The 17,445-nt window shown below is 38.4% G+C and overlaps 1 protein-coding gene across 1 annotated transcript in view; it reads right to left on the bottom strand.

The window, feature by feature from the left end:
• Positions 1 to 1,532: 1,532 nt before the first annotated feature.
• The window catches only part of myo1d (myosin 1D), a 90,708-nt gene continuing 74,795 nt past the window's right edge, over positions 1,533 to 17,445 (bottom strand). The window contains exon 22 of the mRNA XM_066664645.1: positions 1,533 to 3,946. Coding sequence (XP_066520742.1) covers positions 3,790 to 3,946 — 157 coding nt within the window. The 3' untranslated portion in view covers positions 1,533 to 3,789. The remainder of the gene's footprint in view (positions 3,947 to 17,445) is intronic.

Below are 17,445 nucleotides of genomic sequence, written 5' to 3'. Positions count from 1 at the left end.
TGGATTATTGAGGACTTGGCAGCGGCCTTTTCTGGCCTACATTTATCATGGTTCTTTTATTTTACAAAAATAGATGTAAAGCAGATATATATAAAACATACATAAATGTGAATGAAACCATATCAGATGGTGAAGTTCACACTTTACGATTTCAAGCCACAGCCCAAAACTGATCTTAACCTCATTGAACAAATTTCAACTGACTTCAACTGAACAACAAATGCATACTTCATAGGGTAAAGTTGGACAAGCTTTAGTTTAATCTAACTAGTTGCTCTGGAGCAGCTATGTATAAAGTCACCCAAGGCCATCATGCCCAATGCAAAGCATGAGAAATGTATAAAGCTGCACAGGATTGGGCTGCTGACCGGTGTTGAGCTGTGTTTTCTGGAGTGATGAAGCTTGGGATTAGTTGGTGTTATCCAACATCAGTGCCTGACCTCACCAAGTCTCTTAGAGATGCCATCAAATTTTCACAACAATTTAGAGATTTCATGCACTTGTGGAGCACTGACAGGTCAATCTGCACCTGAACTTAAGGGCCAATTTTCCAGCTTTGCTGGTGTGTATCTGAGCGATGGGAAACTGTAAACTAGGAGTGTGTTGTCTCAGTGCCAGGGCCACAGAAAAGGAAGAGGCTGTAGTGTCTGGCTCGGTTTCCCGATGGCATGGGGGGACATTGTGTTTTGTCTCTCTTTGCAGGGTGGCACAGTTTACCCTGCCAGGCAAACAGCCAAAAGCTCCCACAGATAGAAACACAGGGAAAAAGAGCTTTGAGATGAGAAAAGGAAGGAATGATAGACTACCGACAAGTCTAATGGAGGTGTGCTTGTTTTTTTACTTCTTCTAATGCAAATGAATAGTTTCACACAGACTAAACACTGTCCGAAGAAAAAATGTTTGTCAAAAACATATATAGGAGAAAATAATCTCTTAACTTTCAATCAAAGTAAGTGTAAAAATAAATTATTCTAAATCATTTCTATTGTCCATTGCTCATAAGACTTTCTATGATGTGAAAGACAACTGTTGTTTTCAAATGATGCAGCAAACTAAAAATAGACAAAAATGGAAATAGATGATTTTCTTTGGACAGCAAACATATACAAAATTTGTTTTAAGTGACATGAGGGCCTAGGGACATTTCCTCTTAAGTAGATGGTCCTCAGAGATTGTGCCACTTGTATTGGCTACGTCTAAGTTACAGGCTAAATTACCTGCCAAATTTGTGGGCGTTCATTGGTGATTTTAGTCTCGTCTGAATACAGAGTGGAAATGAGTAGCAGGGTAATTAAGAACTGGTTAATGATATAAAACTACCCTTCATCAAACTGTATAAACAGCACTGAGCATGATCACACAGTACAGACCCATGCTACTTAAAGACATTGAAAAGTCAGCAATCATTTTGACCAAAGGCTGTGATCCAATCTGATTAATATATATATATATATATATATATATATATATATATATATATATATATATATATATATATATATATATATATATATGTGTGTGTGTGTGTGTATTTTAAATTTCCCGACCTTTAATATAAATAGTAGAAGGGAACAGTAATTCATAAATGGATTTATGAAGAGAACAGAAACCAGCAAACAATAAGTTCAGTGGCACTTGTTTCTTCTCTCAGAGAATCTTTAAAACTAGGCCATACATCCTGGGAATTTTCACTCAGAAGTATGTGATCCTGAATTAGTTAATATGAGTCAACAATGCTATCTGTCACTCACTCTCACTTTCACTAGAACAAGAGCTCATACAATCTAGATTTATCTTAAGCCAGTTATTTTTATTCTTCTTAAGAGACCATAAACAGTACTGTGCACAAGTCAGAGACCAGCCATTTTTTTGTTTTCAAATAAGCAGTTAAAAAAAATTGTATGTAGTATGTTCACACACTGCCTCAGTTCAAGGTCTAGGAGACCTTGGTGTGTGCACAGTGTCTGCTAAGGTTTCCTCAGGGTGCTCCAGTTGTTCAAATGGGTGTGTGTGTGTTTGTGTGACTGGGTGAGGGATGGAAACCCTGTCCAGGATGTGCTGCCTAGTGTGCAATAATTCTGCTAGACACTAGACCCACCGCAACCCTGACCAGGATAAAAATGTTACAGATATGAATTAATTAACAAAATGTAATATCAAAAATGTTGAAATTTCCTGTTTCTAAACTTTGAACTAATTACAGCTTCCATGATTCATTAAGGACACTGCCTTCACTAGTATCCTTCTCTCTTCTGGACAGGTGTATTTGTCTTACTCATTGCACTCTCTGGACATCACATGGGTCTACATGGGTATTTTCATCATTCATGAAGTGACACAGGAGCTTTACATTTATGCTTTCTTCTCAAAGATGACAACTTTAAGCACAGTTTATCTGATGGTGACTACTAGGTCTTGCGTGGTCGTTGAAAGTTCCATGTTCTGCTATTAATGAATTAATTAATTAGTATGAAAACTTTACTCATTCAGTCTCAGTGCTTTATTCACAGTTATGAAATTCCTTTATCTAACCTCCTAAAAACAGCTTGTGGAAATGAGTCCTTGTACTTGACTAGAAGTTAAATTAATGAGAGATGGTCTCTGGCTTTTGCGCTGTGCTGCACTGTGAAAGCTAATCCCTTTAAGATGTAAAAATAGTGCACACTGTATATTACATTCAGTATTATTATTTAGGAGTGAAAGCAATAGTGTGGAATAAGTAGGTTTAGGTGGAAAAAAAGTTTTGGCTTAAAAGAATCAAACTCCTATAATCAGATTTTAATCAATGAACACAACCTTGTGAAAAAAATAACAATGTTCTTTGTAAATGTGATTCAGAGTTTACCCTTAGAGAATGTCCTCTTACTAATGCGGAAGCAAAAATGAGAGGAGCACTCAAATGATCATATCCCTTTTCGATTGAGTGTAGGTTCAATAATGGAAAATGAGCTCTCTCTCTCTCGTTCTGGCTTTGTTATGATAGAGAGCATGGCCTGGAATAGCTTCAGTCATTTTCTATTCAGTATCTCCACCATTAATACTGAAAAATAAAAGGGCAGCCTTTTGGAAATCCCTGCTCTGTGTTGATTGTTACTGGTCTCATCAACCTGTAATATGTGACTGTGAAGTTCTTTGAATATAAACATTATATAATCTCCAAAAAAAGGAAAATATGCAAGTTGCATAAATGAAAATACGCATAACAAGACAAAGTTCTTAAGTTAAGAGAGATTTTTAACGCTCCTCTCTGAGCAGTTAGTAAGTTTATGGATATGCTCAACATATCCTTCTACAAAACCTGTAGTGAACAAGTCTTAGCGTCTGTTATATGGCCTCTATGAGCTGTGATATACATTAAAGCCAAATAATCAAAGCCATAGTGGATTCCAAATTAACGTTATATCAGAAACACAAGTATGCTTTATAAACAAGAAGAATCCCTGGCCAGCATATTCAAATATTAGTCAGATATTTCTAAGCCCTGTCCCATAAATATTGCAATTTATTTTGGCTTATATGAACAATACACAAGATCTCTATCATCTAAAGAACATTTTGGGGAAAATTATGTGCGTTTCACATATCATGAATTTTAAACATTGTTTTATAGAATGTCTATAATGTGAAATTCAGGAACATTTCCACCTACCAGTTTACACTTACAAACAACCTATTAAATAAATTGCCTGGCTCAAGGAAAATTTGGAATGGCTTAAACTCAGAGATTCAGCATAGTCATGTTTTGAAGATAGCAGGGTATTGGCTTCTCCATGTCTCCACCCTCATCCTTTAGTTTCCTGGCACAGCTAAGATGTAGCCCGATCGGCTCTTGGTGAAGTCTGGCTGGGGTTGGTTGATCTTGGTCTCCACGACAACAGTACACTTCCTCCCGTTCATGCTGCACTGAATAGGGCTTACAATGTACACCTGGAGTTTTCTTCTTTCACTAATAAAAAATAAATAAACAAAAATGAAAATAAAAAAAGAAGAGGGAAAGAGATTAGTATATAGACAAGAGGAAATATACACTTATTGTCATATCAAATTATTGTTACATTTTACATCATTTGGAAATGGTAGCTGAATTTACATCTTTACTTTGGTGGGTGTTTAATAAAGTACCAATAGAAATTATCCAAATTTAATAAGATCCAAAACTCCTATTATATATACACATACAAAAATGTTCATGTTTTAACATAATCTGAAAATGCTAACATGCTACTCTTTAAATTGTGTTGAAATTACATAATTAATAAAACGAAAAGAAATTGCCCAAAATGTCTTAAATATAATATGGTTTCATTAGTTTTTTATTTAAATTTCAAAGTTTTATCCCATAAAGATATACAAATATTAACAATATTTATTTCTACAGCCTCAAAGTTATCATTTCAGAGATGTGTGTTTTTTGTGACGATGATTAGGGCTGAAAAAGAATAACCTTTATATCAAAATAGAGATGTCAATTTTAATTACAATCTAAATTATGAAGAACTATGTCTAAACGAGTTTAAATTTGGACGTAGACCAAGCAGAAGCAAACAAACACTTAACAACAACATTCTACATTTAACCTGTCAGAATTTTCTTAGTCTCATCAACTATAAAAACAGGCCTGTATATTAGTTTATAGAAAAAATGTTTAATTTAACTTTAACACAATACTGTACGGAAAAATCTCAATTAGTTGTTTTCCCCAGATTTTTCAGCCCTATGGGTGATATATTTGGACCACTGATTCACTGGGGTGTATTAGTCACACTGGAAGCACTTTGGCAGATGGACATTTTACATCTTGTTCTCAAATAAATATAAATTATTTACATCAGAAAACGCAAAATGGGTATTTTTAGCTGACAGAATGTAAGGCATACACAATTTCCTGAGTTGGACAGATGCATTTTTATATATCACACATCAAGCTTCTAGCCTTGAACATAGGTGGACATTTCAAATGCTTACTGCGTAGTTATATTTATGTTTGTGTATTTATCACTTCTTTCAGCTCTATGTAAAACTAGATTTGACTTGTATATCCATGCTGGGCAAAATGTACCAGCATGTTTTCTATCACTAAATAAAATAAGCATAATGCTGCCTTTATTTCTGGATGCAATATGATCATTTCTGAATGAGCACGGACACACAATCAGAACCGAAATTAGGTTGCTAGAGGCTTGTTATGAATTTGTTTTACTAGAGTAATAACTAAAAGGTGTAGTACATGTAAAGTATATTCCATTTACATGTTCCCCTGTGTTAAAATGTAAAATAAATGTAAAAGATCATTGGGAAATCACAGTTTTAACACAGAGTACATTAAATGGTAGAAATCGACCTTTCTTTGGTGTGGCATCAAACCCCATGTATACAGCCATTGAAAAATGGACCTGTTGTTAGGTAACTACATTGCCAATGAGGACAAAAATAAGAAAAAAGACACCAAAGTGAAAACAAAACTAAATGTAGAACCCTTCTTGATCCATGCTGTGTCCTTAAATGTGACTATTTTAGAACTGGACAATGAGGGCTGCTACTGAAAGAAGCTGAACTAAAAATACAAAGACATCTGTATGTGTTGGAGCAGAAAATAAAACAGGGGAACACAACGACTCAATAATCTACTAATTTCAGTCGACATGATTCAGAGGAGTGACCTTCGGTGGGGAGGGACATTACGTAAGAAACTCCTCTGATGAAAGAAAGCCTCACAACAATAAAGCTGCCATCCCACACACATCTTCATAAGTTACTACAGGAGCCTGGCTGCTTCAGCCTCCATCGCTATAGCAACCCAATAAACTCTTCTGTGTGTTATGTTCCTGCCTGTCAGCCAATAGGATGGTATTATCTGATAGATGTCACCTCTAACATCCATCTTTCCCAGCTCCTCTTTCCACTGCCTCACTTCATTTAAGTGCTCCACTAAGAAATAGTAGAACAGAGCATCAGAACATTGTGTTATTGTCCATAGTAATCTGAGCTTCTTTATTTTGCCCAAGTGTTATTATGTAAATAAACCATGCATTTTAGAAGCTTTCTTGTGTCCAAAATTATGCACATCACAGTGGATAGAAATGCTTATGTAAGGCTCATCCATCATTTGCTCATTGCCATTACACATTAATCTTGCAGTCTGGAAGACTATGTGCTTGGCTAAGCTTCAAACTCTCATCATTTTAAACCAGGCACCGGATCATCAGCAGCCCCACACTAATTGATTTATTTATTCATTCATTCATTATCTGTAACAGCTTACCCAGTTCAGGGTCGTGATGTGTCCGGAGCCTACCCGGAAACATTAGGCGCCAGACTGGAACACACCCTGGAGTGTCATGGGGCGATTTATTTATTTATTTTGAAATTTCAATAAACCATTGTTTGAGGTCAGAAATCTATATGTTTATTAGCTTGTAATAAAATATCAAATCTGGGGAGTCGAAAATATAAGCTTTGTCAGTTGGCTAGAAAGGCATGTTAGATTTTGAAGCCCACACTGGCAAAACACATAATCAATAAGTCTGATAAAAAAATAAGCTGGGTCTCTTGAAAGACAGAGAAGAAGAAGGAGAAGGAGAAGGAGGACAGTGTACTGACCATTGAAGTCTCTGAGGCCTCAGAAGCAGAACACACAACAAAAACCACCAGAAGATCAATTTTTCCAGCTCTATATTTTCCCCACTGTGTCCCGCAGTGATTCAGTCAGACCAAACAGTGAGAAAGAAGCATACAGCAGAAATGTATATTCTCCTGCTGTTAAATCAAAACGTTTGTAATAATATATTTTATATACAGTAAATATATATATATATATATATATATATATATATATATAATTCATTAATTCATTATCCATAAGCGCTTATCCATTTCAGGGTCGCAGTGGGTCCAGAACCTACCTGGAATCATTGGGTACAAGGCAGGAACACACCCTGGAGGGGGCGCCAGTCCTTCACAGGGCGACACACACACTCGCACATTCACTCACACCTATGGACACTTTTGAGTCGCCAATCCACCTACCAACGTGTGTTTTTGGACTGTGGGAGGAAACTGGAGCACCCGGAGGAAACCCACGCGGACACAGGAAGAACACACCAACCCCTCACAGACAGTCAAATATATATATATATAAAATGTAAATTAGCACACTACATTTCAATGCTTTGTAAAGACTCTTAACATTACAACAGCCTACCATTGTAATATTAGTACTTGATAACCTGTGGAAGAAATAAAAGCAGACGGATAGAAGTATGCTGTTTGCTGTGTACTGTAAAAGCTAGCTACCAAGCTTATATATATATATATATATATATATATATATATATATATATATATATATATATATATACACACACACAGCCAGATACATGGATCTGCAGTTGGAAGCCTGAGGAAAGATGCATACTGTAAAAGAGAGAGACCGAGATGACCCCCCATATTATATTTCAGCCTTATGCCCTTCATCTTTTACCAAACACAGCAGCAGATGCTAGTGTGCTTCAGAGACATTTCATAAAAACATCAGCCTCTTCTGATCAATATAACCCAAGTGGGCCTGTGGGGGTGTGTGTGCCGGTGTGTATGTGCACCCTACCAGAGGAAGTCCAGGATCTGAAGGCTATTTATTTATTTTTTGGTGGATGGCAGGGTGGAGAGATGGAGAAAAGAGGAGAGAACATAAAGACACACAGAAAAGTCGGATGTGTCTAACAGCAAGTCCCACTCTGCTCTCTAAATATAGCAGACATGCTTCAGGCCAACTAGCCCCCCACAACATCAGAGAAAACTCAACACGGTTCTTACTGGGATTTGGGGAGCATCCTTCATTTCAGACCTCCACAAGGATCCCCCAGCTACTAGCAGAGGAACAATGAGCTTTCTGAGGATTCACACTCTTTCACGTTCAAGCTGTTCCTCACATGGCTTCAGCACACTCTTCACGTGCACAGGTCTCTCTCTCTCTCGGTTGCTAATAATAAATTCTGCGATACAGCATAGGGGGATTAGCACTGCATCAACTTTGCCTTCTTTGACACCGAACAGGATCTGTACATAGACGCATACACTATATGGCCAAATATTTTGTAGACACCCTTTATAATTAGTTAATCATTTCACGCATTGTGGACAGAGACATTCAGCTGTGCACACACAGCTTGTATAATCTCCATATAAAAACGCCCTGGAGCAGTTTCACCTGAGCCTTAGGTCACTGTGCTCAAAAGTGTTCATTACTACGAATGATTCAAAGGGTCAACAAATACAAAATGTGGAGTCAATAATTGATCACATTAATGTATTGTTAATAAGAGCCCTATATGTCATGTTAATGAGCGAGTCCATCAAACTCTTAGAGAACAGTAGTTGAAATATTATATATACTCTCCTCAAGCAATTATAACAGAACCTAAGGAAAGTCAATATACAATATCCGTTCAATATTCAACACCGTAAAACATTTATTAGTGTAATGCATTTTTAAACAGCATGTTCCAAAGGGTCTATTAAAGATATGCAGAGGAAATGTCCCACAACAGAAAAAGGACAACACAAAAAATATTAAAGGTTAAGTGAAGGTTTCTACGTGGTCTATTACATTAGGATGTATTAAAGTCTAAATAGATTGAAAAGATTGATTCATGGGAAATAGAACTTGCTTTTTTTGGCTTGAATGAAACAGGGTGTTAAATCCATCCCAGAGAACATAAGGTTCAAAGGCATCAGCCTTGATTATGGATTATGTAAAATCCTAAGAGTAGAGCTGAGAGAGAAAAGCACTTCAAATCTGTCCTGATGCCACAGCTCGCTCGTCCTAAAACAGAGCTATTATTTATTAAATCCACACCCAGCCCAGTCTTTGTTCCCAGTATTTTCCTGAGCCATGTGAGTGCAGCAAATTCTTCTGCTCCCTCTGATTCTCTTTTTAGACAGAGACACAAAGTGAGTGTGTGTGTGAGAGAGAGAGAGAGAGAGAGAGAGAGAGAGAGAGAGAGAGAGAGAGAGAGCAATACTCTTAAGGAGATTACCAAGTAGGTCATTTAGAAGCGTAGGGGGAAAAGGCTTAACAGCAAAAAAATATATTGATCAAAGACATATCTCTTAACAGAAGTAGGGAATGAGAGAATGTGGAATGATGCAGAGAGAGAGAGAGAGAGAGAGAGAGAGAGACAGACAAATGACAGGGCAAATGAGGAAAAGAGATACAAAAACAGAATGAATGAAAAAAGACAGAGGAGAGAAACTGAAAGAGAAAATATAAGTGAGAAAGAAAAGAGAGAGAAAGACAGAAGAAAGAGTTTGTGAAAATGGAGACAATGAGAGAAACCAATAAAGCGAAAAACAAGAGGAAACAATTAGAAAAGAAAACGAGTTGTAGAGTCAGAAAGAGTGTGTGTGTGTGTGAGAGAGAGAGAGAGAGAGACAGAGAATTAAAAGACAAATGGAAGCTGGCTTTAATCAAAAGGTGTCAGAACACATACTGGATCTAGATGCATATTGGCTGCGCAGCTGCAGGTCAGTCAGATTGCCCAAGCAGATTCCTGTAAACTGCTGAAAGGCAATTGGATGCACTATGAGAAGAAGTCAAGCCGCAGGAGGCAGTGTGATGCTGTGGGAAAGGTTTTGAAGGGAAACTGTGTGTTGCTGTTGATGGGAATGTTAGGTTGACATGTACTGCCTAACTAACACTACTGCAGACTAAGGACAGCCCTTCATTTCAAGAGTTCCCAAATGTCTGTGGTTTCTTTCAGCAGTTTGAGGATCATGACAAACATGACAAAAAACAAGTCTGATCCATGGAGTTATTGCACCTTGCATCTGACAGGACATAAACGATCTGCTCTGGTTTTTATCTGTTAGATTTCATTCCCTGCATATAGTAGTTATTTATCGGCATAGATGCCAATGTCTTTGCCCTTTGATTCTATTTGAGGTCAGTGAAATTGTAAGGAAACGATTTTCAACAGTTCGATTTGAGAAGTGTGATTTTCAGGAAGTAAACTTTATAGTGGAATGCCTTTGGGTGAAGAAATGTGAACTGGAAGCAATGCTGATGCTTACTGCTCTTAGGAGGCAGCTATCAGCTGAAGAGGAGTAATTTTCCATTTGTTGTGCTCAGGGACGCTAGCTATTCACAAACACACACAAGACAATCTGTTCCCAAATGTTCCCAACACAATAGGACAGATGCCTCCTGAAAAAAGAGCATGCGTCTTCCATCCTCCAGCCATTGTAATCCTCCCGGCAGGCTCGGAATGAAATGCCTTTGAATCCCAAAGGGATTTACTCGAGGGACAGAGTTAATGACATTCATTAACTCTGTCCCTTAAAAATACATTGCATTCCATAGTAAGTGCCTTTAAAGTTAGAAGGTAAGGATGTGATTTGTTAAATGCTGGAATAAATAATAGTAAGGTAAAACCACAGAGCTCGGTGACAGAGGAGTGTCCGTATTATCTCTTCCTTTGCAGTATGTGGAAATCATCCATGACTAACCTCTCAACACATTTTAATATCCATTTACCAAAGTCATATCAGAGTATGCCACAGACTGACAGCTACTGATTGGTAGATGGAAGAATATCACAATTCTTGGGCAGGAAAGAAAAGGGCAGAGAGCAGAGGGATGGTAAAAAGAGATGGTATTAAAGAGGACATATTTTAAACAAGTTAGAATAGACTCACAGTTCTTTCAACACAATCACTCTCATATAAAGAGATCTCACTGGCTCTGTTCTTGCCAGTTTCAGCCACTTTCCGAATGTGCCGTTTAAGAGCTCTGTCAATTTTAGGCAATAAAAACTGTTGCTGGCAACACCCCACCCATCCCATTTTTACACAGGTGAGGGGTGGTGCCAGGGTGGTTATATGCAAATTTCCAAATGGCTCTTAGAAGCATATGATTCCTGACACCAAAATCTTTCAACTGAGTCACAGAAACTTTTTTTTCATGCTTGGAATGTTTATAGGAGCAGTAAAGACCCAAGTGGAAATACAAAAACACGTAAAAAGTGAGTTTTGCATAATATGTCCCCTTTAAGGCTCAAGGAGACAATATTTTTCGCACTAGGAGAGTAAATACACGGCTGTGAATGTCACTAATCTGATACTAGAATATTGGAATACAGGACAGAAAATCTGGGAGAGAACAGAACTGCTTGTAGAAGCACAAAGTAAAGGAAACCGTATCCATGTAAGACACCTAGGTCTTGTCTGTACATACAATCACTGTGTTAAAACCTCATGACCCATTACTTGGCTGATGGTTTGGATAATGGCCTGATCACCCAGTATCTCTCTGGGAGATGAGACGATCAGACAAACAAGGCACTGGCCTGTTCAAATGGGCGGGGGATAATTCTGGAAGGTGAGGACAGAGCTCTGTGATGTCAGGCAGAGAATATAGATCTCATCAACGTGAGCTCCAAAATATTGTGGACAATTTCTGTTGGTCTGTTTGTTATTACATTTCAACAGTATGTAAAGATCAGCTGGTATTTTCAAATTATGTTTAAAAAAATGAAAATCAAAACATGGATAAAACAGGAATTTGTTCTGAAAATGAAGAGACATTTGACAATGGTTTCACTAGAGGTTTCTATGTTCCTCTAAAAGGTGTCAAAAGGCTACAGCAGAAAACTTGAAGATATAAACTAGGATTTTCTGTAACACTATGGTAGAGTTGTTCTGTGACTTGTGTAACTGTACATTAGACACATACATACACACACACACACATGCTGTGTAGGAAGTAGAGTGAGGTGCCTACACTGTGAATCAGAGAGGGAGAGAGAGAGAGAGATAGATAGATAGATAGATAGATAGATAGATAGATAGAGAGAGAAAGAGACAGAAATAGAGAGACAAGCAGATAAGTACACAGACAGAGAGAGAAAGGCAGAGAAAAAGAGTGTGAGAGTGAGCAAGAAAGAAGCAGCGACGCAGCAGTGCAGAGCTGGTGAAAGTAGGTCAGTTTCACACACTGGCACACACAAACACACACACACTAAGTTGAGCCTGCTGCATCAATCCATCTACTAACAACCCGGGTGACCCCACTATACCCCTCAGGCTCTCTCCCTGCACTAGTGGAAAGTGACAAAGTACCCAGATGAGTCTGACCCAATGGAAATCAAGCTTTATGGAGAGGAGAGGGTAAAAAAAAAAAACAAAAAAAAAAAAAAAAACAGGCAACAAATGGGCGTATGAGTGAATGTGGCAGGTTTGGTGAACAAGTGTGAGCACACAAGGGACTAAGAGACCAGGAATGTAATGTAATCTAATGGAAGCCTAACACATGATAAACACCTCTTCGTGTTCGCTCTCGTTCCACACTGAGGTGTTGAAACCGTTGATGAGTGATAACTGCAAGATGCAGTGAATACTCTTCTGTCTGTGTTCAGTTGTGCAGTGAAATACAGTAGAGATGTCTTACCTAAAGCAGCACAGATGAAGATGAGTTACAACACACACTATGCGCAAAAGTTTATGGACACTATATCTACATAAATAAATGAAGTTAATTAAAATCCATAATAATTGGGCAGTGGACCTTCATTTTCTGGAGTGATGGATCCATTACCCTTGGGGTATGTGACCCAGGAGTAATCATTCAACATCATCAACTGACCTTCCAAAGTGTGGTTGAATGCAATCAAACCTTCACAGGCATGTTCCAACATGCTGGAAAGTGGGGGCAGAGTAATGGTGGATGAGAAGATCTCTAGGTAAACAACAGCGCCAAATATTGCTTTCTCTATGATTTTGTTTGTTGACAACTATTAACACTACATTTGGATGAAGTTAATTATTATGGATTATTATGATTATTATGCAATTTACAGCTACATTTTGGAGCAATTTATTGACTGACAAGCTAAATAAATTATAAGGCCTGTAAATGCTTGTATTTATATACATTGTAACAGCTTGCTGAATCTACAGTTTAATTATATTAAGCCTAAAGCCTGTGCAAATGAAAAGGATTACCCCTTCATAATTTTTTGGTTTGGAAGGTCATGCCAGCATTTGAAAGCAAAGCAACAGAAACAGTAAAATTACTGACATAAACTAAAGGTGGCAGCACGGTGGTGCAGCAGGTGCAGTGTCGAAATCACACAGCTCCAGGGACCTGGAGATTGTGGGTTCAAGTCCCGCTCCTTGTGACTGTCTGTGTGAAGTTTGGTGTGTTCTCCCTGTGTCTGCATGGGTTTCCTCTGGGTGCTCCGGTTTCCTCTCACAGTCCAAAAACACATGTTGGTAGGTGGACTGGTGACTCAAAAGTGTCTGTTGGTGTGTGTGTGAGTGAATGTGTCACCCTGTGAAGGACTGACACCCCCTCCAGGGTGTGTTCCTGCCTTGCGCCCTGTGATTCCGGGTAGGCTCCGGACCCACCACGACTCTGAACTGGATATGCGGTTACAGATAATGAATGAATGAATAAACTAATGTATAAAATGTGTCTGGAAGGTATAACTAAAATGTATGGAAATCTAATTTCTAAATCTAAGACCATGCAGATGTATAAGACACCATTACATAAACCTTTCAAGAACAGACTAATAAACATGCTCCAAAAGTATTACATTAATTTTTTTTTTCTGTCTCATACAATTGCCAATGGTAGGGACCTAACATGGAACCAATATACAATATGAGAACCTTACATTTTGACATAAAACCCAGTCAAAGACAAATTCAAATCCACTATTTACCTGAAGGGCAAACAATTAACTGTCTATTTAAAGAATGATTCTTATCTTTCTCTTTCCCTCGCTCTCTCACAGGGGACGTGTCATTAGCATTCTTTGCCTGGACGGCTCACTAATGGACTAAGTATCAGACGAGTGAGGATTGACTGGTTGCTATGGGAACTGCATCTGCAGCAGCGAGGAGGGAGGGAGAGGTGGGGTGAGGGAGTGCGAGAGAGGAGGAGGTGGGGGGTGTAAAAGCAAGAGGAAGAAACCAGGGAAGGAGGGAGTGAGAGAGAGAGAGAGAGAGAGAGTGAGGAAGAAAAAGGGGGAGGGGTGATGAGAGTGGGAGATGGATCAAGTGAGAAGAGAGAGACAAATAGAAAGGGGGTGGGGTGAGGTGGGAAGAAGCATGACTCCTTAGAGTGTGTGATTGGGATTCAGCAGAAAAGATGACCTTGCTGAAGGAGACCTGAACCGTGGCCAGCACTTTCTCTAGCACAGAGAGCTGACAGCACTGCACTCAATTTCTGCTCATTTTTTCTATTATTAAAATATTATAATATACATTACTGCAGCACTGTAAGAAAAGCTGCACCATTAAGGACAGAGAAACAAATTGGGAGTTAAAAAATGACAATTAAAAAAAAAAAGAAAGAAAAAAAAAAAAATCACGACACCTAGCATGACCCCCTGAGAAACTGCCAGAGGCATCACCATCAAATCAACAGTAAAACAATCTTTGAAAAGCAAACCAAAAAAAATGGATAAGAAAAAAAATTCCACAAGTATTTTTTTTCCAAAATCCAAAAGACAAAAATAAACAAGATGATGACAATTTGCAAATCAAACAAAGAAGCAGTTGGTGTTTTTAGAACAATGGACTGGCAATCCCAGATCCTAGACCTAAGCATCACTGAATTATGCAAAATAAAAGACTGGGAGAAAAGAACAAAAGGGGAAAAAAAAAACAGTTATTCAGGAGCACCTTAGGAGATTACACAGAGAGCCTACAGCAGTGATGCTCACACACAGAATCAACCCCCACGGTGAGTTCTGTTTTACAGGTCAGAGCTCACCTGGCTTCTATCCATCATCTCTGCCTAGTGAGGACACAGGGCTTTGTGGCTTTAATTTCCTCTCTCTCTCGCCCCTGCCACTGAAAAACATCACCAGCAGAACGCCCCTGTCACCTTTTACAAAGACTAAAATATTCTAGACCAAATGCGCATCTAAATCCTATATTTAACTGACAATAACAAACAGACAACATTTCAAATTGAACATTTGTTTTTTTAACTTTTTTTTTCTTTTGCCAATATAAACCAGAGGTTTGAAAAGCTATTTATCGGGGCAGTAAGTGTTTATTTGCTAAAAACAAACAACAAATAACGCCCGATATTAGAATAAAACCAAATTTATTCCAGTGAGTGTGATATTCTGTGTGTGAATGTGTTGTTTTAACTTTTTCAAAATCTCTCCTCGTGGCAGTCCACATTATTTGAGGTTATTATCTAATACCTAGTTTTAGCGGTTAATAAATAATTATTTTAAACAATGTGTGCTGTTGATTTAACAAATACATGCAATCAATGAGAAACTGAACAAAACATTTTTCTTCAAACTCACTCACACCTACTACTTTATAGAAAAAAAAAGATCTTATATTTCTTAGTTTTATATATTTTTTTGTATTTACTATTTACTGTGATTATATATATTATAATCATTCATTCATTCATTATCAATCATTATCTGTAAATGCTTATCTAGTTCAGGGTCGCGGTGGGTCCAGAGCCTACCTGGAATCATATCAACGTGTGTTTTTTTTGGACTGTGGGAGGAAACCGGAGCACCTGGAGGAAACCCACACGGACAAAGGGAGAACACACCAACTCCTCACAGACAGTCACCCGGAGCGGGAATCGAACCCACAACCTCCAGGTCCCTGGAGTTGTGTGACTACGACACTACCTGCTGCACCACAGCACCACCCATATTATATATATATATATATATAAACAGTACTGTATATTTTCACCAATATACATAACAGGAGGTGTGTGGACAGGAGAGTGACCCAGTTTCAGAACCAAAGGTTTCGGGTACACTCTAATTACTGTGTTAAAAGTGATCAAAGCATAAGCTGTGATCAATAAAAAGCAGGTAGATATTACTACTACAACAGAGTAAAGGATGTCTGACTAGGAGATAATTGGATAAATCGTTGTGCCAATGAGAAGATCAAGCTGAAAGGACACTTTTTGTCATTTAGTGAAGTGGCCAAACCCTCTACATCTGCCCACTGATGTAACGATGTGCCAATATATAATTAGGTGAAGATACTGGCAAGATTCCCAGTTGGTTGCCTATAGCCTGCACTATATTTTGACCCATTTTTGAGCTTACAAAACAGCTTACAAAATACATTCGCACAGCCTCTTAGGAAATCTCCCAGGGACAATATAGATGAGAGAGGGATTCAAATGACAAAACTCATGTAAAGTTAACACAGAGTTAATGAATTCTTACGGCGAGAGCATTCACACAGGTTCCTGGCTAATCCTAACCCGAGCCGCAGGTATCAGTGGGGTGGGGATTTTCAGTTTTCTGAGCAAAAAACAGCCGGAAGTTGTGTGGAAGCCCCAATTTAAACAATTTAAACAAACACAGTCGCAGATCCACTGAAGTTGGCATGGTGCAATGGGATTCCTGCTTTGAAAGTTCCTGCTAAAGAAAACTGTACAGTCAGAGAAGCTCTAGTGACTTCCACAAACACAAGACAAAGTCAGAGAGAGTCCTGGAATGTCTTTTCAACAACCGAATCTCTTTAAAGAATAAAGTATCGCACCTTTATCTCGAAAGTCAGGTCCTGCACTCGAGAATAGATTTACAATGTACTTTCTACTTTCCCTCAGATCATGAATGCTGCGTATTCCTGTGGGGAATGCGTGTGTGAGAGTGTGTGTGTGTGGCAAGCTGACTGATAGAGATGACAGAAGGAATGGCTTCAGTGTTTCCTCTGTAGACACAGAGAAAAAGACAGAGAGAGAGGGGGGGAGAGAGCGGAGAGAGAGAGAGAGAGAGAGAGAGAGAGAGAGAGAGAGAGAGAGAGAGAGACAGAGATGTGGACACTGTGCAAGATGTGCACCTCATAGTTGGATGTGTAGCTAAAAATAGAGAAATATCCTACTGCTGATAAACAGTAAATAATTTACAGGCAGAAATATTCTAGCAGGGGAGATCGAGGGGGTGGCAGAGAGAGACAGAATGAGAGAGAGATCCTGAATGACTAAAAAGAAACAGAATTACAGATAAAGGAGGGAGGGACAGGGAGAGAGAGAGAGAGAGAGAGAGAGAAATATAATCCACACTTTTCTGTAGAAGGCAGGGTGGGTGATCAGAGACAACTGTTTGGCGTCACCAGAGATAAGAGGGTTATGTGCTTTACTCACAAAAAGCACAGTGTGTGCCATTCAGTCTGATTTGGGTTAGATAGGACACTTTAGCATTCTATTCATAGAAGATGAAAATGATTACGTTTGCAGTTTTTAAATCAAGACACTGGCACTAAAGCCAGGGTAGCTTAGTGTCAAATGTCAGGAAAGCATGCAACGTAAACCCAGTTTAAAATATCTCCAGTACTGTGCAGAAGTCTTAGGCACCTAAGATAATGATATATATTTAAACTAATGCGTGGTGTTTGTATAAAGTTATATATAATAATAAGAGTAAATACTAAAAAATA

This window comes from Hoplias malabaricus, chromosome 3, assembly GCF_029633855.1.
Source record: "Hoplias malabaricus isolate fHopMal1 chromosome 3, fHopMal1.hap1, whole genome shotgun sequence".
NCBI lineage: Eukaryota > Metazoa > Chordata > Actinopteri > Characiformes > Erythrinidae > Hoplias > Hoplias malabaricus.
The sequence above is the reverse complement of the archived record's forward strand: the minus strand, read 5'-3'. Positions and strand labels throughout refer to the sequence as shown.